Genomic DNA, 24,018 nt, shown 5'->3' on the forward strand with positions numbered 1-24,018 from the left:
CCTGGGGTCAAAAGTGCCATCCCTGCTCTTCTGCCTATGGGTGCCATAACCTGAAATCTGGCCCTGCATATATCATCATCTGACAGAACATATAAAATATTTTACTATAGGGAGATCGTGTCAAACAAATCTGACCAGAGGATTAGATTAGGGGTGGATTTCAGCAAAGCTTTTGATGCTGTCTGGCACAGGAGTCTCATTAATAAACTGAGCAGCAAAGGCGGCTGGCTGGATTAGAATCGAGCTCAGTGATAGGAAAGAGGATAACCATAAAGGGCGAGATGAGTGATTAGTTGAGTGCTTCAGGGATTTGTCCTGGAACCAGTTCTATGAGCGACGCCGTGAAGTGGTTTAGCAGAACAACAATTACTATTTTATTGTTATATTTTGCCGCATATTGTTTTATGATTTTAATTTCATCTGCTGTTATTTTTGTTTATATATATATTGTATTTCTGCCATGACCGCTGGTTTGGAAAGGCAGTCTGCAACTGCCAGAATTAAATTAAACGTCTTAATGAAGAGTGGATATCTCAGAGAGTAGACAGGAGGAGGAGGGATCTAAGAAAGTTAAGAGGGGGGTTGAGAGCATAGGAGTTAAATTTCAGTGCAAAGAAGTGCAGCATCCTGCATTTGGGGTGCAGAAATCCAAGGCAACAGTACTGATTGGGGATGGGGGTGGTGAGATACTGATGTGTGCCAAGCAGGAGAGCGATCTTGGGGATGATATCTGATGATCTATACAAAACAACGTGATGAGGCAGTGGTCAGAACCAAAGGAATCCTGGAGGTGCAGAAGAAGAGGCAGAGCCAGGAGGAAAAAGGAAGGTGATAATGCCTCCATACAGGTTAATGGTGAGACCTCACCTGGAGTACCCTCTTCAGTGCTGGAGGCCACACCTCTGCATGGATACGGAGAGAGACTACCAAAGTGGGGCAGAGTTTGCACCAAAGGTCCTACGAGATGTCCATTCTAAAGGAGAGACAGGGGGATGGGATGGAGACAGTCAAACACCTCAGGGGTGTTGTCACAAAGAATAGACAGGATATGGAAAGATGGGATGATCACTTCCTCTCTCCTGGGCAGGTAGAATTAATGCCCTCAAAATGAACATCCTGCCTTGTTTAATGTATCTTTTTCAGCACGTCCCTTGTTATTTACCTGAGAGTTTTTTCACTACGCTTAATGGGGCTATGTCCAAGTTTATTTGGCACGCGAAGCCAGCGCATATTAGGCTACGAATGCTCTGGAGACCCAAGGCAGCAGAAGGGATGGCTCTACCAAATTTGCAAAGTTGTCATTGGGCTTGTGGTCTTATGGCTGCCATGGTGTGGCTTCATAGGGAACCACTGTACCCTGGTACACGCTAGAATGTAAACTTATGGGTGACATGGATTTATCCATGTCGCTATTGCAAAAGGCCTCACTTCAGGGTGCCAGGAGGGCTAACCCTCATATAACTTACATTTTGAAAATCTGGAAGGTGTTGAGTAAGAAACTAAACTGGCCCATGCACGATATTCCCTCTGCATGAGAACCGGAGTCTGACAACGGCCATGTTGTATAGAGACACCGCCATTTGGTGGAAATCAGGTTTAAAATTTGTAGGTCAATTATGGGAGGATGAAACCACTCAATTTGTCTTTTCAAGAACTTCAAGATGAATTCAACATTGATGATAGCTCTGCAGTTTTTCCACAGTCAATTACTGGTTGAACTTGGTCACTTGCGGGAAAGGGGTTGGCAATCAACAATCCCAGATCCAGTAATACGAATCCTTATTCAAGACACCCTGCCTTGCAAGTGTATTTCCCATTTTTATAAAACTTTGCTAAGTGTCCAAGGACCCACCTCCTAATATCATTCAACAATGGAACAGAGACCTACAATTAGAACTAACCAGCCAGCACTGGAAACTTATTTGGGAGAAAGCTCACAAGATTTCTTTATGTGTCAGGTGGGTGGAAATAATGGTGAAGCTTCTCCACAAAGCTTACTGGTATCCTTTATTTTATACTAAATTTTCTCCCACTTCCACTGGTCTATGTTGGTGTGGGTGTAGCCTCTTCGGTTCCTACGTCCACATTTGGTGGGCTTGTAAATTTATTGGGGCATTCTGGAAATCAGTACTGAGGGTATGCCGCCTTATTCTGGGAAAGGAAATAGCCCCGTCACCTGAACTATGCTTCCTGGGTTTATGGAGGAACCATACTCTCATTACTTCACGAAAGAAATTAGCAGATCATTTAATTCATGCTGGACGATTCACAATCGCCCTCATGTGGAAGTCACCTCCTATGTTGGAAAAATGGCTGAGCCAGGGTCATGAAATCACTCTTGTGGAAAAGCTTACCGATACCCTTAAATGGAATATGTTGTTATATGACAAAATATGGTCACCCTATTGGGAATATAGGAGGACTTTGTCTGTGTGACAAAGGAGATATAGCTGTCACTGACAAACGTAATGTACTGCCTTGCTGTGTTCTGGTATAACCACACAATGTGACTGATACGCTCATATAGTGGTATTAGTTCTGCTCTATGGGGATGGGGGTGGGGGGAGGGTGTTGTCATTGTTTCTTTACTCATGGGTCATAATTCTGTTTTTCGCCTATATTTTTTGTATTGTTAAATTGCTAAAAAAACAAAACACCTCAGGGGTATAAATCAGCAAGCACTGTACAGCAGAAAGGAAATTCCAGAAGAGGTCTTCATGTAAGGCTCAGAAGAGAAAGACTTGGGAACAATATTAGAAAATATTTCTTCATGGAAAGGGGCGGTGGACCTCTGGAACCACCCTCTCAGGGGAAGTGGTGGTGAGAAGGAGGGTGGTAAACTTCAAGAAAGCCTGGGCTAAGCACGAAGGATCCTTAGCTGAGAAAAAAGTGAAGGGGAGGACACAGATCAATTGGGAGCCCGTGGCGCCACAACAGGAAATAAACTGGGCAGCGTAGATAGGTCTTAATGCTTCTTAGCTGCCATGACACTCTGTTTCTATTTAATCCATTTTTTTAAATTTATAACTGTTAAAAAAGTAAATCTGACATTTGAGATGCATCAATGCCCCTTGATATCATATAGGAGTAGAAACTGGACAGCAAAGAACACGTTAACTGCGCAATGTATTGCCGGTAACACTGGCTGTGTATGCTAAGAAAACTTTTGATCTCTATACACTGAATATGTGATCTGACATGGCTTCTAAATTGGATTGTAATCTGACAGGACTCTTTACCTTCTCTTCTCTGTTGCATAGACTTTGAAAATATCAATACAAAATACACAGAGATAAAAACACATTGCAAAATTACCTGCCAAGATCTCAGGACCTGCTCAGCAGGATTATTGTTCTTTTGTTGCCAATTTTCAATGTAGTAGTGGGAAATGTTAATTTTCTCAGCAAGCTTGCGCCAGTCATTACCTGCAAAAGAGAGAGCCTGCATGTAGCTGACCACAGCCTTATAGAGGCAACATTTACAGGCAGATACAGTACAGTGCGCTCCAACGGAGCGCACTGTTAACCCACGTTTGGACGCGCATTTTTGAAGTTCTAGCTTTACCCCTTAATTCAGTAAGGGGTAATAGCGCATCAAAAACGTGCGTCCAATCCCCCCCCCCCCCCCGAAACTAATAGGGCCCGCAACATACAAATGCATGTTGCGGGCCCTATTAGTTATTAATGCGCATTTTACTTTCAGAAATTAGCACCTACCCAAAGGTAGGCGTTAATTTCTGCCGGCACCGGGAAAGTGCACAGAAAAGCAGTAAAAACTGCTTTTCTGTGCACCCTCCGAATTAATATCATGGCGATATTAAGTCGGAGGTCCCGAAAGTTAAAAATAAGCAAAAAAAAATTTAAAAAAATCGGCCCACGGCTTGAAAACCGGACGCTCAATTTTGCCGGTGTCCGGTTTCCGAACCCGTGGCTGTCAGCGGGCTCGAGAACAGACGCCGGCAAAACTGAGCGTCGACTGTCAAACTCGCTGACAGCCGCTGCTCCTATCTGAAAAGAGGCGCTAGGGATGCGCTAGTGTCCCTAGCGCCTCTTTTTACTGCGGGCCCTAATTTGAATAATTTATTTTTCTGAATCGCGCACACAGGAGAGTGGCCTGCGCGCGCGATTTTTACAGTATCAGCCTGTTAGTTAGTTATGTTTGAGGGGGGTAAGGGAGGGGCCCTGTTTCACTCTGTAAATTCTCGGCAGCTTCTCAAGGCAGGGCCTGGTCCTACACCAATTTCACCCTGGCTACTCACCCATGGGCTGCTGCACGCTGAGCGCGACGGTGAACTGGTGCCTCAAGGTGTGTCTCATGTTTCTCACTAAAAGCAGTCTGTCCAACTTGGGGCCTGCGGAGAGACCACTTTAATGAATTTTACCATACATCTTGATTTTATTTCGTTTTCCAATACATCTTCTCATATTTGCTTGATTTTGATGTTTCATGTTTACCACTGTTATCTGCCTTGAATGATTTTCATTGATGACGGTGGAATAAAAACATTTCAAATAACTGAGCTCTACTGAGCGGGGACTGCCTTTTTGTACAGCGCTGCGATTGTCGTGAAGCGCTACAGAAATGTTAAGTAGTAGTAGTAGTAGTAATAGCAGTAGTGCTGCTACTGTTGCTACCAATGAAATATTGGGTTTCAAAGGTGCCGTTTTAGAATTTTTCTTGAAGATGCTCACCCTTTTGTATTCCCTGCGCCTCCGAGCGGCAGCAGCTATGTCTGGAGCTGCGGTGAAAATGACATCACGGACAGAGTGCCATCTCATTGGTTCATGCCCTGCATGCATGCTGTCATTTGGGACGTTATGATCCCCAGGACCAATCAGATTCTGTTGCCGAGAACCAGTGACACACTTGTATGATATAAAACAGAGGTTCCCAACCTTGCAGGGAACGCGGACCCCTTGTCACCCTCTAAAAGTTTTGCGGACACCCTCCCATAGGGTTCGCTTTCATTTTTGCACGCCCTAACAAAAGAAATATTTATATGCTGGCCAGATTCGTTCATAATGCATGAAATTTCATTCGAAATAATGCTTGCTGATAAAAAAAAAAAATGAATACATAGGAAGGGCAATTTCCAAAGCTATTTGAAACGCCTGCCCTCACAGTGGCAGATCAGGACCTGCAGCAGCTTCCACTTTTCATTCCAGCTACAGTGGGGGGAAAAGAAAGTTCAAAAAACAAGGTTGCAGGCTGGCGACCTGGTGTGAAATCAGCACTTGCAAGCCGATTGGAAAAGGAAAACCCCCTGCGGAGTTTCCCTTTGAAAACGGGGCAGTGGGGAAAAGAGGGGGGAACGTTATTCCTGCCTGCTCTGCCTCTGATCTAAAGCAAAACGAATGCGTGAAAGTATGCACCAGGTCTTTCAAAATGATATCCCCGCTCAGACTTTCCCTCCCCCAACCTAGCCCTGCTCCTTTTTCCCCTGCAGGTAAAAGCTTGCACGCTGTTCACACCACAGGTACTTTTACCCTCAGTGGTGGGGAGTGGCAATTTTCAAAGGTCTTTTCACATGGATAAACAGGGGTTTGCAAACATAAAAGTTCTGAAAACTTCCCTCCCTGGAAACAGGCTTGGTTTTCTTTTATACTTAATTTAATTTTTTTTTTATTGCTACAAACACATACAGAAGATGATAAGCCCAAAATAATAGCCCGCTTTTCAAAGGGAAGAAGGCTTATGAAATCTCTCTGTTTGTCTGTATGTCCCCCTGAATAACGTTTGCGTTTAATATCATAGCCACACCTGACTGTTGTCTCTTTCCCCCTTTCTCCTTGATCCCTGGCGGTCTTCACATTCCTCCTTCCCTGGACCAATGATGGCCCTCCAACCCTCCATTTTAATCCCTGGAAGTTGTTTGTCCCTCATCCAGCTAATTCCTTCCCTCCCTCAGTCTCTGGGGGGGTCCTTTCTCCCCTGCTAGGCTGCCATCCACTCGCACACCCCTTAACCAAGCCATTCATGGGTTCCTGTCTCCCTCCTTATCCTGCCTTGCTCCCAATTTCCTCCTTTGATGTATTCCTCTCACTTTTCTGGTGCAGCCCTGCCCTCCTCTCTGTCGGGCCAGCAGCAGAGCAAGCGGCAGTGGTGGGAAAGGTTTCCGAGCACTGTGATAACCCCAGCTTTCTCCTGCTTTCCTCAGCGTACACCAGTGGCTGCTTAAAGGTTCCGACAGCTGCAATAAGCTGCTCTCTTCCCCACTTCTTCTGGACACGTGGCAGTGCGATTTGAAGCTCCTCTCGTCTCTACCACCCCTCCTACTGGTCTGCAGCACTGCGGATTGAAGTTGCTGGGGTGGCAATGGGCCCCGCTCACTCTCCTGGTCTGGGACAGTTAACTCAGCTGGCAGCAGCTCGCTCTCTTACTCCGCAGCTAAACTTTCTTGCATCCCTTCTGGCGGACCCAGGTTGGGAACCACTGATTATAAAAGAATGACAGCTGGCTGAGAGCTGGTCCAAGGAGGGAGTATTTGTTTTACAACCTGAAGACTTAACATAGCAACTTTGGTAAACTATTGACTGCTTCATACCATATGTACAACTACTGGGAAATGCAGTAGAAATTCTTATGTAGGCCTACATATCTCAATATGTGGCCTATAGAGTTGGTTATTGCTGAAACGGATGTCTATTAAATGTCACCGAGGGGCAAACCATTTGTCCCATTCTTTCTTTTTGGGGCACAATTCTACATTATTTATCTAACCTTTTGAATGTGGCACGCCCCCTTTCTTATAAGCTGGTTCTTTTTGCTAGATTTCCTGGTCTTAAGGTGCAAGGCACTGGGATTAAAATATTAATTCAGAAGGGTTGCCTGGTGGACAAAAGGCTGGTTTTGACCCACTGGAAGTCCTCCAAGGCGCCTTCATATTGGCAATGGCACAATTTGTTTCATAAAAGGATGCAAATGGAAAACAGTCCATCACATTGTTCTCCCCCAGAACAAGAAAACGTTTGGGGCCCATACATTCAATCGCTATCCCTCAGATCTCGCAACCTTATTCTTAACAGTTAGTTTTTTTATTATCTCTGACAAGGTGACTCAAGAGTCTATAATTGGAATTTATGTTCTACTTAGGGTAGGGGGAGATATTTTATTTTTGGGGGAAGGGGGGTTGGGTGGGATACATTGAATGATGGTTCATGGGGAAACAAGCAAAAACACAAGAACATTGCTGTTTCTGTAATTGCTTGCTTGCTTGGTCGGCTCCAGAAACAAGGGTCGACCAAGTATTTGGTAATTTTCTACTGTTTAATAAAATGGTGTAAAACTTAAGAATGACAGCTGGGCCGGCTCAGTGGCAGTGCTGGGCACTGGCATGCAGAAGGCCCTCAGGTTGGTCCCTGAGCTGGGTCTTGTGCTGCCCAGGTTGGCTGGGGCTGGGGATGCTGCAGAGGCATTTACAGCCCTTCTAGGATAGGGAGTCCTGGCCGTTGCTCAAGGATGACACCTTGTGGCCAGATTCAGGGCCCAGGATTGCAGAATTCCAGAAAGAGCCCTGGCACATGGCCCCCTGGCCTGGGACCATCACTGCAATAGCCAGACATTGGGGGAAGGAGGAGACAGAACAGGTGAGAAAATCCCCAGGTAGTTGAGGATGAATGCTCAGGACACCCCATCCCCCATGCTGTGTCAAAAAGAAAAAGGACAACCAAAGAGGGAAAACATCCACTGTCATCAGCCAGGTGGCAAATCCATTCCTTTTTCCATAATGCGCAGTCAGGCTGATACAATACCGTGCGCCACGGCTCAGCACACGATTGGACGTGCGTTTCGGAACGCATCCATAACCTCCAATGCAAAACGGGGGTGAGCGCGTAGGTAATAGCACTCATCACGTGTAAATTCATGTCGATGAGGCTACTACCTATTTACCCCCAATGCACATTTTAACCCCCAATGCACATTTTAACCCGCAAAAATTAACGCCTGCCCGGAGCAGGCATTAATTCTTGAGGAGCCCAAAAACAATTACAGAAAAGCAGAAAATACTGCTTTTCTGTTCCTTTTTTTGGCTCCTCTGACTTAATATCATTGCGATATTAAGTCAGAGGAACCAAAATAGGAGAATTTTTTTTAAAAGTGTGCCAGCGCTCAGGTTAGGAAAATGGATGCTCATAATATTGAGTGTCCATTTTCCTAACCAGCTGACAGCCATTCCTCCTGGGCACCTGCTGCCGAGGAAGCGCTAGGGATGCACAATTTTCCCTAGTGCCTCCTTTTTATGAGCTGAGTAAAGAAGTCCTGCCCTCTGCTCAGGTTGTGATCATATATGCTGTGTGATGGAGATCTGGCCCCTTCTCAGACTCTGATCATGTACGTTATGTAAAGGAGACCTGCCCTCTGCTCAGGCTGTAATTATGTGTATGGTGTAAAGGAGACCTTCCCCTGTCCAGACAGTGAATGAATGCATTGTGTAAAGGAGACCTGCCTTCTAATCAGTTGTCCTCAGTAATCTGACTGACTTACCTTCTGGCAGAGATAAATGTGTTGCAGCAGGCTGCCAGTCACTTCCCTCCTCATAATCAGTAGTTGTGGCTGAAATCTGCAGGTTGAATTGGCTACCAGATCCATTTTCAAACTGGTCTTGGCCTGGGAGGACCTGATCAGAATGTTGGAAGGGCCTTGACTCATGTCCAGACATAGGATGTAAATTGGGAGGCACTGAAGTGAGAGGTGAGAAGCTTTGGATGCTTGGCTCCAAGGAATTTCCAAAAGTTGCCCTCACGGTTTCTGTGCTGGACTGTGATAGGCTGGAGTTTTCATCAGGTCTGGAAGAGGCAGGTGCCGGCCCACTTCCGGAATCCAAATCAACATTAGGCCTGATTTTACAGGAACTTGAAAATAGGGATGTCAACAAAGGCAGGGATGCTCCCACCTCTGGCTGACATGGGGACACAGAGGAAGATGGAGAGTTGTGTTGAGGACAAGATGATTCCAAAGGGGAGGCAGACGTGAGATTCCTAGCAGAGGCACAACCATCATCCTTCACCTGGTGTTCTCTTTCAAGACAGAAAGAAGCCGTGTCGTCATTCTCTACTGGCTCTCGATCCCACTCCAGCCTTTCTGAAAAGCTGGGGGAGACGGTTGTGATCCCAGAGTGCAGCTGAGAAGTCTCAGGAGCTGTGTGGCTTTGATGAACGAGGGCTGGAGGGACCAAGTTGAGATCATTCACAGTTGATGCATTTACTGAAACAGGGTTCCCAGCACCCAGGTTCTCTGGAATAAGAAAGGCATTGTCGTAAGCTGTCAATAGAACCCAAATGAGAGAATTAAACACTCTTCACTCTGGTAACAGAGCTAACAAAACCATAATACAATGGATGGATAGGGTGCAGGAAGAGGGCACCATCTTAAGTCCTTGGCCTTTGAGAATGGCTTTACTTGATGTGAACAGAATGCTCCAAACTGTGCAGAAGCAGGGGTCCAGCGCCATCTTCTTTTGGAAATTAAATTCATTTTTATGTGCCCAAATCTGAGAGTATTCTCTCATCTTTTTGGAAAGTCAAAAGTTAAAGGAAAACATTTGGGAACTCAATTGTGCTTGTACCTTCTTATTTTTGTACTATTTTTGGAGCCGATTTCCGGCTTGACCCCTGACTGCACGTATTGGAGCACAAACACAGCCTTCTGCTAGGTTCACCAGAGGGCCCTAGAGCGTCAACAAAAGACAGTTCTCTTCAACTGCTGGTAAACGCTTATTTTTCCCTTGTTGTCAGTTTGGTTTATATCAATACTAACACCCTCTCTTGTACTACAACTGCTACATTTCAGATAAGGGCTTTGAAGTCTAGAAAGGTATCTGAGCCAAGAAAATAAGAGCACTTACGCTTCCAGGTTCCTGCCAAACTTATACGTTAACTGCAAAACTGATTAAATCCTTTTTGGCAGAGCATGGAAGTGTAAGTCCTTCCTGGGTCTGAGGTGGAATTCCACACTGGGCACAACAATAGATATTTGCCACCAGAAATGAGTCTACTCCACCTCAGATCCAGTAGTTAAATTTCCAATGTAAGGCAGGCACCAGTCAACAAGTTTTCTTTGTTTTCCTGGACAGCACATGCACATGTAATGCTAAAGTGTACACTGTTCAGCTGTTGGTGCCCACCTAGACAGCCTACGCTTTGTTCATCTAGCTGTGGGTCGTTCCCCAGAAAGCTTATGCTTTTATTTTACTTGCTACTGAATGAATGTGTCCTCAAGTTGGGATGTACAGCACCAGTCTCGCATGCATAAGCTCTCTGAGGAAGGCACTGTATATCCAACTTTGGCATCCTGTTTAGCTTTAGGTGCCACTCTCAGAGTATTTATGCTTTGTTCATCTAGCTGTAGGTCATTCCCCAGAGAGCTTATGCTTTTATTTTACTTGTGATTCCTTAACAAGATGGCCTTGAATGCCCACAAGTTGGGATGCACAGCATCAATCTCACATGTAATGCCATTTTGGCAAGACCTGGCAAGGCACGGCAAGAAAAATCAAAGCATAAGCTCTCTGGGGAAAGTACCTTCAGCTGAACAGTATGCACTTTGGCGCTGTGCACCTAACTTTGGCATCCTGTTCAGCTGTCGGTGCCTGCCTCAGAAAGCTTATGCTTTGATTTTTCTTGCCATACTTTGCCAAAATAGTCTTGGATGCAAGAATGTGCTCTCTGGAGTGGGAACTTATAGTCTAGCTGAACAAAGTGTAAGCTCCCTGGGATGGGCATCTACAGCTAAACAGTATGCCAAAGTTGGATGCACAGTGCTGGTGTACTGATCAGCTTTGGTGCCTTCCCCCCAGAGCTTACACTGGAAATTAAACTCCTGGGTCCAAGGTGGAGTAAACTGACATTTCTGGTGGCCAAAGTTATTCTATTGCTGTGTCCATTCTGATAAAAGCAGTTAGGCACTACCACAGTGGGAGTGGGCACAGCAATATTATTATGTGGCCATTAGAAATGTGAATTAAGTTTTACTCCTGCTCTGACTCAGGAGTTAAATTTCCAGACATTATTTTTCAGAGCGGTATTTGGGGAGGAGGCAGTTTAGTATCAGCCACAGTCTCCTCTGTTTGAGATATTAGCAGATGTTTTTGTTTCAGTGGGTTTTTATGTTTTAAGTTGGTTTGCTGTTTATGGAATTAGTTTACTCTGTTTTTACATGCGCCTTTCATTGTCTGTTTTATTTTATTCATCCTATCATTTTATGTATTATTATGTCTGTTTTTGTGGAATCCGCTGTGATCTATGGAACATGCAGAATCTAAATTTTGTAAATAAATAAATTAAGGAAATGTGCTTTAAGCTGTCTGCCTATTAATGCTACCTCCCTGCATTGCTGGGGAATAGCTAATGCCTTCTTTTACATGGGATTTGCATGCACACATGCTAATTTTAGCACTGCTTTCTACTCCTGGTTTAACAACCATTTTTTTAGAAGTTAAAACCCCTGTTAAATACCAGAGTTAATTTACCACAGAAAAATGTGCTAAAACAGGAGTAAACACCTGCGCTAACATTAATGCACCTTATTACATCAGCCTGGGCCAGTCCTGTGTCCAACTGTTGTGGCAGCAGGCTGTGCAGCGGCACAAGCCATGGACTGAGCTAACGTGCGCAAGAAAAACCCGACTCAAGGGACCTTGGGACTTCTTTCAAACTCACCATCTGTGCAACTTGTCTCCTATTATGCTATCTGCCTCCGTAATGTCCCGTAGCAACAAACCCCACAGGTTAACTCCGCACCGGCTGTTTGAAACCCGCCACCTGCCAACTTCACGATAGCTCCATATGTGAGCCCGGCCCGAATCTTACTGACCTTCAGAGAGCTCCTTCGCTTCCCTCTCGTACCTCCGGCAGAGTTTGACTCCCTCCTCTGCCCCCATGGCCTCCAGTTGACTTTTCAGGATCCTGATGTTGCTCAGGCTGATGTGTTTCATCTCCAGCAAAGCGACCGCCAGCTTGCCAGGGGTCTCCACGGCCTCCAGTTCCCTCTGGGGGATCTTCTCTGACCAGTGGGTTCTCAGCTGTTCCCATTCCGTCTTGTTTAGACTCCGGGTGAGCCCTTCAGCCAGCTTCTCAAACCGTTCTCTCAGATTGGAAGGTTGCATCATTTCAAGTGTTCCGAAAAGTCCTACCGGCAGCAGCAGCCGATATGAAAGTGGGAATGCTGACAATGCTCAAACAAAGCAAAAGTGAAACCAGGACCATCAAAGAGGTTGCAAAATACGTGGCACCAACACATGCACAAAAACAGGAAAAGCCTGCCTTTTATGGATGTGAAAGTATGCGGCAGGCCTGCCAGAGTCCGATCAGATACCTTTTGCTTTGCTCTCCTTTTTTCTATGACATGTACCGTAGGTTTCTAACCTGATGAAGCTGCGTCACGACAGACATGTTTCTTCAGGTCTCTGTGTTATTGACCAGACTCGGCTCTAGGGCAAATCAGGGCCGTAGTCGGAACTGATTTTTGTTTGGGTGGGCCCAAGGTTAACATGGGCGGCCAGTAGGCATACAGGTCTAGGCCTGAATAGTTAAGACTCTATAGATAAATAATGCCTTAAAGGTGAATTTTAAAAGCGCATTAATTAGGGGGTGCGTGAATATGTCGGGCTTGCGTGTGCCAAGCGGATTTTAAAAGCTGCTGAGATACGCACATATTTCCCAGAAAGGAGTGGGTGGGGCATAGATGTTTTGGGGCAGGAACCTGAGATGTGCAGATGAATACTTGTGTGATCCAGCACCTGCGAGGCCCCCCTGCTGTGTAGCTTTACTTCTGCATGACGCGTTAAGTAATGAAATAAAGAAAAATAGTCGGATCTGAGGGGGTTTCAGGGACGGGGATAACAGGGGGCAGTAAAGGCTATTAAACTAGCGAGGTTTGGAGGACCTCTCTCTTAACTGGGCAAACGGGACCAACTGGCAAAACTGGGAACAGTGCCGTTGCACACCCCTTTCAAAATCCCCCAATATACGTGGTAGAAGCAGCATTTGTGCGCACATGCATGCGCCCAATTAAACATTTAGCGCACGTGCACATGCACGTGACAAGGCTATTTTATGATATGCACGCGTATGGTATAAAATGGTTGCGGCCCTGGGCGCAAGCTGATGTACGCACACCGGTTTGAAAGTTACTGTCTTAGAGTGCACCTGACAATGGATTTCTAAGCAGTCTGCAACAACCGTCATGCATCAGGAGGGACACTTAAATATTTTAACCTGATTATTTCCAGCTCTTATCAGCACTAAAAAGGCCTGATTGATCTGTATGAATTTATTTTATATTTAATATTGTTTAAATACACAAAAGCATATCATATAAAAAGGAAGGAACACATAGCATTAGATCCATTCAATCAGAAAATAAAAGAAGTAATGTATTCTTTTATGAATCCCCTTTTCAGAAAGGCAGAGAACATCATAACTTCAATAAAAGAGCAATAATCATAATAATCATTAGAACTTAAGATTTCCAACAGATGCAGAGCAGATCCAGGACAGTTCATATTACAACCAAACATGCAAAAAAATAGTATATTCCAATTCTGGTGTCACCTCAGCAAACAAAATCCCTCTCACTGCTAACATTTTGTGAAGTAACACAAACCCCTGCAAAAAAAAAAAAAAAGACACCTAGAACCTTGCTTTATATACAATAACAGCACTAACTCTCAGGACTCAAACAGCAATCTTATCTATAAAAAGACAGCAATGCAAATATTACACCAGGCCCTAGAATACTAATGCATCACCCACTAGAAAAAACGAACCAGCTGGACTGCTACAAATCCCTACAGAGAAAAAACACGCTAACAGAAATTCTACACCTCTATTATACACAGGCAGAACATTAGAACATTTTGTATTAGGTAAGATCAGACCTTATCTAATACAAAAAAAAGGACTACAAATTAGAAGCAGAAACATGCAGACAAAAATAAAATGGAAAGCCTGGGAATGAAGATAGAGGATTTACATTCAGGCAACAACCAACAAGGACTGAATTGCACAGGCTGGGTAAACAAATAAGCGTGGGTGTAGCTTGCTAGTTAAGGCGGTTACTACCCTGAATCAATTAAGCCTGATACTTCACTTTCATTGCATATCCAGCATAGCTTCAATGGCAGGGGGTGAAGAAAAGAGGATTTATATTCAGATAACAACCAACAAGGACTGAATGGCACAGGCTGGGTAAACAAATAAGCGTGGGAGTAGCTTGCTTATTGCAGCAGATACTACCCCTAACCAATTAAGCTTGATAACTCACTTAGATGCAGCTCCAGCACTGCTCTCTACATCAATGGTGGGGATAGAAGGTAACTAGAACCAAAAAGTTACTAATAAGGGCCAAGAATAACAAATAAGTATGTGAAAAAAATTAGTGTGGAAGCTTGCTGGGCAGACTGGATGGGCCGTTTGGTCTTCTTCTGCCATCATTTCTATGAGAAACCAGGCTACAATGGAATATTGAAGAAAGAGAAAAATACAAAACCAAAAAAAGCACATTCCCAAAGATGACATATTCCAATCACTAAAAACTCAAAAGAATATATATTTTTTACTTTTATTGTCCGATCTTTTTATTTTCCTAATCAGTTAGTCTGGGTCTTTCTTTTCCACTTTCCCCTTGTCAGTCTTTTCTTAATTCCTCTTTCAGAGTCTCTTTTTGCTTTTGTTTCTTCTCTCTCCTCCTGTCTTCTTCCCCTCCACCTTCACACACACACAGGCTCTTTCATATACTCACACACATGCCCTCTCATATGCTCCACACACACATGCAAGCTCTCACTCTCACATGCTTTCACACACACAAAGGCTCCCACAAACATGCACGCACAGTCAGGCTCTCATTCTCACAGACTCACACACATACATACACACACACACACAGTCTCTCAGGGTCCCACACACAGGCTCTCACTCTCCTAGTTTCTCACTCCGGGCCTTGTCTTTAACTACCGCAGAATGGGGTCTGCAGTGGCCTTGCTGCAGGCCCTCTTCTTCTTCAGCTGTTGCAGTATGGGCTTCACGGGACTCTCCTTGTTTGGCCACTGCAGATTGGAATTAGTGGTAGCCCTGCTGCAGGCTCTCTCCTTCGGTGACGAAGGATGGGAATCTATGTCGACCTGCTGCAGGTCCTCTCCTTCTTTGACCATCATGAGATGGGATCCCCAGTGGCCCTCTCCTTTGGCTGCTGTGGGATAGGATCTGTGGCGGCCCTGCTGCAGGGCCTCTTCTTCCACTGTCAGTCAGCCCTGTTTGGGTGGGCCTGAACCCAAAGTGGCTATGCCACTGGGGCAAATGGTGCCCTAGGGGAAAATCATTGATGGTGCTCCCCCCCCCCCCCCCCACCGTTTCTTAACCTGCCCAATCCCTAGAAAACTTTCCCCTGCCTCTTCCGCCTTCCCCAGCATCCATTCTCTGCCTCTTACTTCTCCCATACCCAGGATCCACTCTCTCGTCTCTTAAACTTCCCATCCCCAGCAACTCGTCCCATCCTTTCACCACCTGTTCAATTCCAAGCATCTGCCTCCGGCTTTTCCTTTCCTTCCTCCCATCTTCCTCTTGCCACCCCCCACTCTGACCTGCTACTACCACTGCACCTGCCAATTCCTCCCATCTCTTCCTCAGGCAAAATATCGGTTTAGTAGCAGAGCCGCTGCCACTGTTCCTCCCTGCCTGTGCTGGCCCTGTAATCATGTTAAAAAAAATGTGACCAGCACTTCCTATATGCTGTTTTCACAATGCACAACATCAACACAAAGGAAGAGTCAGCCCAGGAGTTGAGAAAAAGCTTGCAGGGACGGCACAGATGGGAAGACAATGGCAGATTGGGTTCCTGCTATTCCTGCCAGTGTTTTATCTGGGTCTGCATGGCCTGAGGTGTGGGCACGCACAGCTGCTTAAAGAATCCTGCTTAGCCATGCATGTATGCACCACTAGGTTCAGTGTTGGTGGAGATCCCAGGCCAGCGGCGTCTCTTGTCGCATGGCACCCTGGACAACCATTGTGCTTGTCCTCCCCAAAAGCCAGCCCTGTTACTGACTTTTTGTAGTAAATGTTCCAGGTTTATCCAGCGTTGTGCATCAAAATGTACAACAGTGGGAGAAGAATGGAAAACTATTATTCTATTTGTTGACATCGGCACGTTCCTCCTCATGCATTTTCTGCTGGAGTCTTCCCTGACATTTTGAGACCATGTTCTGTATTTTGCTGGAGTTGCCTCTGATGTTTTCAGCCTATGTCCTTTTTTTTTTTTTTGTTGGCCCCGGCAGTTTCCACCTGCTCCTTTTAATTTCCAGCTGAATTGGAACCAGGGCTGAGATCTGGAATTGTTTTTTCCTTATCTGATATCTTCCCCCAAAATACCTAGACTGGCCATGTCAGTGACAGTCCTCGGCCAGCGGGCCAGGCATCAGAACTTGTTCCAGAATCCTGCAATCATAAGCCCTAAATTCAGCCTTAAGCAATAACCATGACTCCCTCTCCCTATGGGGACTGTGACCCAGGGAGTGGAAGACCTAACTTAACTATTGAACCGGTGACTTTTTGCATGGCCCTGCCACTGATCTGCATTCTGCACTTTGCTGGAGTCTCCTCTAACATTTTCAGCCTATTTCTTAATTTAAACATGCTTATAGCCTACAAAATCCAATACCGGTATATCATGCTTTACATGGGTAACAGACTCAACCTAAATAAGTAATGAGAAATTACTACTTACTTGATAATTTCCTTTTCTTTCAGATAGACAGATGAAACCAGAACCAGTGGGTTATGCACCTCTTCCAGCAGAGCACTCATGAACCTATCAGAATTACATAAGAACTGCACTCTGGGTTAGACCAAGAGTCCATCAAGCCCAGTAACCTGTTTCCAATAGTGGCCAATCCAGGTCACAAGTACCTGGCAGGATCCTGAATAGTAAATAGATCCCATGTTGCTAACGCCCAGGGATAAGCATTGGCTTTCCCCAAGTCTACCTGGTTAATAATGTCCAAACCTTTTTTAAACCCAGCTACACTAATTGCCTTCTCCACATCCCCTGGCAATGAATTCCAGAGCTCAATTGTACATTGAGTGAAAAATATTTTCTCCAATTAGTTTTAAATGTGCTACTTTGTAACTTTATGGTGTGTCCCCTGATCTTGATGAAGTTCATATTCAAAAGCCATTTAGACGGATAATGTAATAGATATCCATCTAAATGGCTTACCCAGCTATATTCAGCTGTTACCTGGCTAGAATTTAGCCAGATAAGATGGGAGCGTTCAGGGGGCAGGCAGGAGAAATTCTGGGGAGGAGCAGAATTAGGCATATAAATTAACTGGCTCCGGTTGCTTTCTGCAGCTAACTCTGGTCGGGCTGTAGGGCTGACCTAAATTTTGCCAATTATACATAACCGGCTAACTTTAAGATAGCCAGATATATTCAGTGGTGTGACCGTGCCACTGAACATACCCTGCTAGTCAGCTGGTTATGTATAACCAGCTGACTAGCGCAGCCACACAGTGGCTGAATATGGACCTCTATATTTGTTTTAAAGAATTCAACAACTGATTTATTTTTATCAGTTCCACTACATTCATGATTTTATAGTCTATCAATTAACAGGAAAAGGGTTTTTTTTTGCTATGCTTTTCAAATGGTTTATGGCCATTAAAACTGAAGAGACATTTTTTATGGAAACGGCACTTTTGGGAACTGCTCACTAAACATAAGAAATAACCAAACTGGGTCAGATCAAAGATTCATCAAGCCCAGCATCCTGCCTCTGACATTGGCCATTTCAGATCACAAGTACCTGACAGATCCCATAAAATAGATCTAATTTATATTACTCACTCCCAGGGACAGCAATAGTTTTCTCTAGTCTACTTGGCTGATAATGTGTTATGGACATTTCCTACAGAAACTTGTCCAAACCTTTTTAAAATTCTGCTTTGCTAGTCACCTGGATTACATTCTCTGGCAACAGATTCACAACTAGATCTGCTGGTTGTTAGTTTCATGAAATGTCCCTTTGTTTTTTTTTATTCTTTGAAAGGATTTATAACCATCCTTTATTTACCCATTCCATCCCACTCATGATTTTATAAATTCTATTATGTTCTCTCTCAGCTGTCTCTTTTCCAAGCCGAAGAGCCCTAGCCTGCGCAGCCTCTCATCATAGGAGAAATGTTCTATCCCCTTTATATAATTTCAGTCACTCATCTCTGCACCTTTTCTAGTTCCCCATGTCTTTCTTGAGATGGGCAACCAGAACTGCACATAATACTCAAGGTGCAGAAGCAATCTGATATTTTCCATTTTATTCTCCATTCCTTTTCAGGTCATTACTAACATTCTATTTGCTTATTTGACTGCCGTCACACATTGAGCAGAGAATTTCAATGTATTGGCCACAAGGTCTCCAAGGACTTTTTGCTGGGTATGACTCCCAATACATAACCCAGCATCGTGTACCTGTGCTTGGGATTATTTTTCCTTATATGCATCACTTTGCACTTGGCCGCATTAAATTTCATCTGCCATTCAGTCACCCTGTCTGTCTCATAAGGTCCTTCTGCAGTTCCTCACAATCTGTTGCTGTTTTAACAACTCTGAATAATTTTGTGCCATCTGCAGATTTGATCACCTTATTCATCGTTCCCTTTTCCAGATCATTTATGAATATATTAAAACAGCACAGGTCTCAGTACCAATCTCAGTGGTATTCCACTAATGACCTTCCTCTATAGGGAAAACGGACCATTTAGTCCTACCTTTTGTTTCCAGCCTTGTAATTAGTTCCTAATCCATAACAGAACACTGCCTCCTACCTCATGACTTTGTAACTTCCTGTGGAATCTCTCATAAGGGATATGTCAAATGCCTTCTGAAAATCCAAATACACTATATCCAATGGCTCATCTTTATCTACATATTTATTTACAGCTTTAAACAATTCTAAAAGATTGGTAATACAAGTTTTTCCTTTGCTAAAACCATGTTGACTCTTCTACATTAAGCCAGGTCTATTTATATGGCCCAGTGATTTTGGTTATAAGAATGGCTTCTACTAGTTTTGTCTGGCACCGGTCAGGCTCACCAGTCTATGGTTTCCCGGATCACCCTTAGAACCCCTTTAAAAATCGGTGTCACACTGGCCACTTTCCAATCTTCAGGAATCATGCTGTTTTAAATGATATGTTTACAGATTAGCAATTTCATGTTTTCATTCCGGGCCAGGTGCTTTGCTATTCTTTTGTTTGTCAATCTGATCTATTACATCCTCCATTATCACAGATATTTGTTTTAGTTGCTCAGAATCTCCACCATTAAAGAATGTTACAGATGCGAGTATGTTCCTAACATTTGCCTCCATAAAGACTGAAGCAAAGAATTCATTCAGTTTTTCTATTTCCTTGTCCTTCCTGAGCATCCCTTTTGCCCCTCGGTCATCTAGTGGCCCAAGTGACTCCCTCACAGACTTTTTGCTTTGAATGTGCTTGAAAAAGTTTAGATTATTAAGTTTTGCCTCACTAGCAAGTTTTTTCTCAAAGTCTCTCTTGTCCTGTCTAACTACTGTTTTTTATCTAACTTGCCAGTGCTTACGCTCTTGCCTATTTAAGTTGTGCCAAAAATGGGTCTGCTTTCTAATTTTTGAATGATGTCCTTTTAGTTTTAACCACCTCCTTTAACTCACCATTAAACCACGCTGACAGTCATTTCGTCTTCCTTTGACCTTTTTCAATTCAAGGAATACATTTAACTAGGCTTCCAAAATGGTATTTTTAAATAATGTCCACGCCTCATGCAAACTTTTAACCCTTACATAGAAACGTCGGCAGAAGAAGACCAACGGCCCATCCAGTCTGCCCAGCAAGCTTTCGCACTCTTTTTTTTTCTCATACTTATCTATTACTCTTGGCCCTTAGTAACCTTTTGGTTCTGTTTCCCTTCCCCCCCCATTAATGTAGAGAGCAGTATTGGAACTGCATCTAAGTGAAATATCTAGCTTAATTAGTTTGGGATAGTAACCGCCTCAATAAGCAAGCTACACCCATGCTTGTTTACCCCTATATAATTCAGTCCTTGGTTGTTGTCTGTATATAGATCCACTTTTCTTCATTCCCCCTCTGCCATTGAAGCACATAGTTATGCTGGATATGCATTGAAAGTGAAGTATCAGACTTTCTCCCTTGCCGTTGAAGCAGAGAGTAATATGCATTGAAAGTGAAGTATCATACTTTCTCCCCTGCTGAAGCAGAGAGCTGTGATGGATATGCATGAAGTATCAGTCTTTCTCCCTTGCCGTTGAAGCAGAGAGCTATGCTGGATATGCTTTGAAAGTAAAGATTCAGGCTTATTTGGTTTGGAGTAGTATCCGCTGTAACAAGCAAACTACTCCCTGCTTTTTTGTGAATGGAAATCTTTTTTTTTTCCCACATTACCTCTTGCCGTTGAAGCTTAGAGCAATGTTGGAGTCGCATTACCTGTGTATGTTTATTGAATAAGGGTAATATCTCCGGTAGTAGCCGTCATTCCCTCAAGCCACCCACTCTTCATACACATCCTCTAGACTTTATGGATCCACAGTGTTTATCCCACGCCCCTTTGAAGTCCTTCACAGTTCTGGTCTTCACCACTTCCTCTGGAAGGGCATTCCAGGCATCCACCACCCTCTCCGTGAAGAAATACTTGCAACCACTTAGTTTTTTCTAATGTTCCAAGGGGGAAGTAAGAGATAGTACTGCAGTGCTTTGCTCTTTGAGGTGAGAGACTGTTCGCCAGATGTCTCCGAACAAGTTGTCTCCTTTGCAAGGTTTGTCCACTAGCTTTTCATGGACATCGTCTAGAATTACGCTTGCCCGCATCCAGGCAAGGCGTCGGGCAGCGATTGCCGTTGAAGACGACCTAGCAGAGGATTCGAAGGCCTCGTAAATTGATCTAAGTAGATGACATAGGCCCTCTTCCATATCAAGGAAGGGATGTGGCAATGTGTCGTGAGCCAAAAGACAAACCGGATGCAAGTTCTGCAGTCATTCATACAAGTACTGTGTCATGTAGAATTTATGGTGGTGAATTTTGGAAGATAACATCGATGCGTGGTATGTTCTACGTCCGAAGTCATCTAGGTATCTGTGGTCTTTACCTGGAGGTGCATTCGCATGAAGTTTTGACCTTTTTGCTTTCACCATTGCAGATTCCACCACAATGGAATTGTGTGGTAGTTGGGCAAACTCGTAAATGGAGGAATTCCTCATGCAAAATTTTAAATGTCTTCCGTGACGCAGCCAGGGTTGAGAAAGGGGTTTCCCACATCTTTTGGAGGAAGTCCGTCCAAAGCTGGATGGGGCAGCAAAGCTGATGGTTCCAGTGGCATTTCAAAGATTTTTAATATGCCCAGGACTTTGGATTGTGGATCCTGGATTTTCCCTGTTTCTACTTTGAGTAGATTTCCCACTTACTCTATAAATTTTACGTAAGAAAGATCCTCTGGTGGCGAGTATAGTTCTGGCAATCCCTCTGGTGGTTCCGAGGGCATGCCTGTTGAGGAACTCTGAGATGATGCAGATGAGATCTGCGAGTCCAGGCTAGGTGGAGGAACTGAAGCCGGAGAAGGAAGATTGGCTGTGTCAGCAGGTCTAGGAGGGGTTGTCAATGGTGGCGAAGTCACTGGTGGTTTTGTCTCCATTTCTATAGACAAAGTCTGCAAAGAAAGAACTTAAGGCCTGCGAAATTTGTATCATGACGTCAGATGCCAGATTGCCTGATTGCGGAGGAATCTGACCACTATTGGTCTTGCAGGCAATGCTGCCAGAAGAATGTCCTATGCATCAGTGCGCTTTAATTGAGGACCTGGCAGAATTATAGGAGACGGTCTATGTCTTTTCTGGAGTGGCTCCTGCATCTGAGGAGACAAATCTTTTTCTCCTGGAAAACAGATGACAAGTCGGAGAAGAAGGAATCCCCACTTCCCGAAACACATCTCGACGATGTGGAGTCCAGGTCAGACAGCAGTTCCACCTCTACTTCAGGGCTTTCTCACATTTTTTTGCGGTGTGTGGAATGTCCTGAGTGTTCGGAATGCGTCGATGGGGTCTAGAAGTGTGTCCTTTGGCATGTTCCGAGTGTTTAGGATGCGATGAGTGGTCTGTATGGCTGGAGTGCGCTGTATGCATCGTATGCGTCGTGGCATGCGTCGGATGCTCCTTGTGCGTCGGGCACTCTGTTTGCGTTGAATGCACTGGCCGCGTCGAAGGCATCGTATTCTTCAAAAGCTCCGGTTGCGTCATTTTCGAAGCTTTCAGCGCCGAAGGTCGCGGATGGTCGGGAACAGGTCCCTGATTCCCGCTCGACGCATCTAAGGGCCTTTCTCCCTGAGGAGGCAATTTTGGCAGTGCCTGGGTCTTTTTTAAGGGCGCTGGAGGTTGTGCTAACCTGGGCCCAGTGCTGGGAGCGGGGATCTTGCGGTCCAAGCGAGGAGGCTCTTTTGGTCAAAGACGCCTTCTTCTTTTTCGCCGGTCCCAGCGAGGAGTGCGTTGACGGCGTCGGGGCATAGGAGCCCGATGTCCGCAAGCATGCCATCTTCTCAGCACATTGTCACCGCGCTCGGGGGGACATCCGACCAATCTCGGCAAGGAGGCCTGGTCGTGGTCCGGCCCCAGGCAGATGAAGCAATAGTTATGCCCATCTGGCAATACTTGAAACCGGATGGTTTCGGAGCCATCGCGGCAGCAAAAGTTTGAAAAGTAGAAAAAATCTGAGAGAAAAAATCCCCGCGTGCGAACAGCTCGCGGAAAAAGAGACTGAGAGGAGGACTTGGGTTCGAGCGGGAAGACGACCGCGCAGCCGCACAGAGTCAAAGCTCTGTGACTCACTGAGAGAATCTCCGCCTATTTTGGGCGTGTGCATGCGCCCAGACAGCATGGCTAATTCAGCCCTGCTATCGACGGAAAATGGGAACAAAAAAGAGGGGAAAAAGAGCTAGGGGCTAACCGCAGGGGCAAAGAAAGGGGAACCAAAAAGGGTATATAACCTACTACCGAATGATGTAACATTGTGCCTACTCTTGTATGACACCCGCACTTGCAAGTTCGTGAGAATAAACTTCTTTCACTGATATTTTGTGTCTACTGATTTATTATTCCCAGAGAGGAATGTGTTTGTTTCTTACACTCATGAATCACGATGACTGTTGTAGACTACTTAAAAACCCATTGTAGGGTTCATACTAAGGAATATTTATCAATATAAGTACAGCTAGTAGGGCTCAGTCCTGTATGCCTATAGCCCACACATGTTAACCTTACCCCCACCCAAAAAAATCAGTTAAGAACATAAGAAATTGCCATGCTGGGTCAGACCAAGGGTGTATCAAGCCCTGTTTCCAACATAGGCCAAACCAGGCTACAAGAACGTGGCAAGTACCCAAACACCAAGAAGATCCCATGCTACTGATGCCAGTATTAGCAAAGGCCATTCCCTAAGTCAACTTGATTAATAGCAGTTAATGGACTTCTCCTCCAAGAACTTATCCAAACCCTTTTTGAATCCAGCTACACTAACTGCACCAACCGCATCCTTTGGCAACAAATTACAGAGCTTAATTGTGCGTTGAGTGAAAAAGAATTTTCTCTGATTAGTCTTAGTTCTGGCTATGCCACTGCTTTGAGGGCCATTATGGATCCCGGTTAAACTTGGAGGATTCACCTCCAAAGACCTGGTTGCCTTAGAACATGGCATGATTTACATAGACAAACGATATGGATCACTGATCGAGCTGCACTACTATCCCGCTTTTCCATTCCCAATCCAAAAAATAAATGAATAATAATAGTAAATCCTTAGGCGGGGACTTCTGCTGGAAACGGTCCAACGGGAAGCATGCAAAGAAGGCGAGAGAGTTCCAAACGCACAAAGAGAGGAATTACTCCCCGAACCGTACATTCGTTTCCTGCGCCCCAAGCTCGCTCCTCTTTCCTTCTCCCCAGGATTCCATCTCTCCCCGAATACTGCACTGCCAGGCAAGCAGCCA

The 24,018-nt window shown here is 44.8% G+C and overlaps 1 protein-coding gene across 1 annotated transcript in view; it reads right to left on the reverse strand.

The window, feature by feature from the left end:
* LOC115098243 overlaps positions 1 to 12,103 on the reverse strand; it is a 32,612-nt gene extending 20,509 nt beyond the window's left edge. Inside the window, exons 1-4 of the mRNA XM_029614720.1 lie at positions 11,812 to 12,103; positions 8,485 to 9,234; positions 4,259 to 4,351; positions 3,316 to 3,425 (exon numbers count right to left, since the gene is read on the reverse strand). Of these exons, the coding sequence (XP_029470580.1) occupies positions 3,316 to 3,425; positions 4,259 to 4,351; positions 8,485 to 9,234; positions 11,812 to 12,103 (1,245 nt within the window). The remainder of the gene's footprint in view (positions 1 to 3,315; positions 3,426 to 4,258; positions 4,352 to 8,484; positions 9,235 to 11,811) is intronic.
* Between the last annotated feature and the right edge of the window lie 11,915 nt (positions 12,104 to 24,018).

The sequence above is a fragment of the Rhinatrema bivittatum genome, chromosome 1 (genome assembly GCF_901001135.1).
Source record: "Rhinatrema bivittatum chromosome 1, aRhiBiv1.1, whole genome shotgun sequence".
Classification (NCBI taxonomy): domain Eukaryota; kingdom Metazoa; phylum Chordata; class Amphibia; order Gymnophiona; family Rhinatrematidae; genus Rhinatrema; species Rhinatrema bivittatum.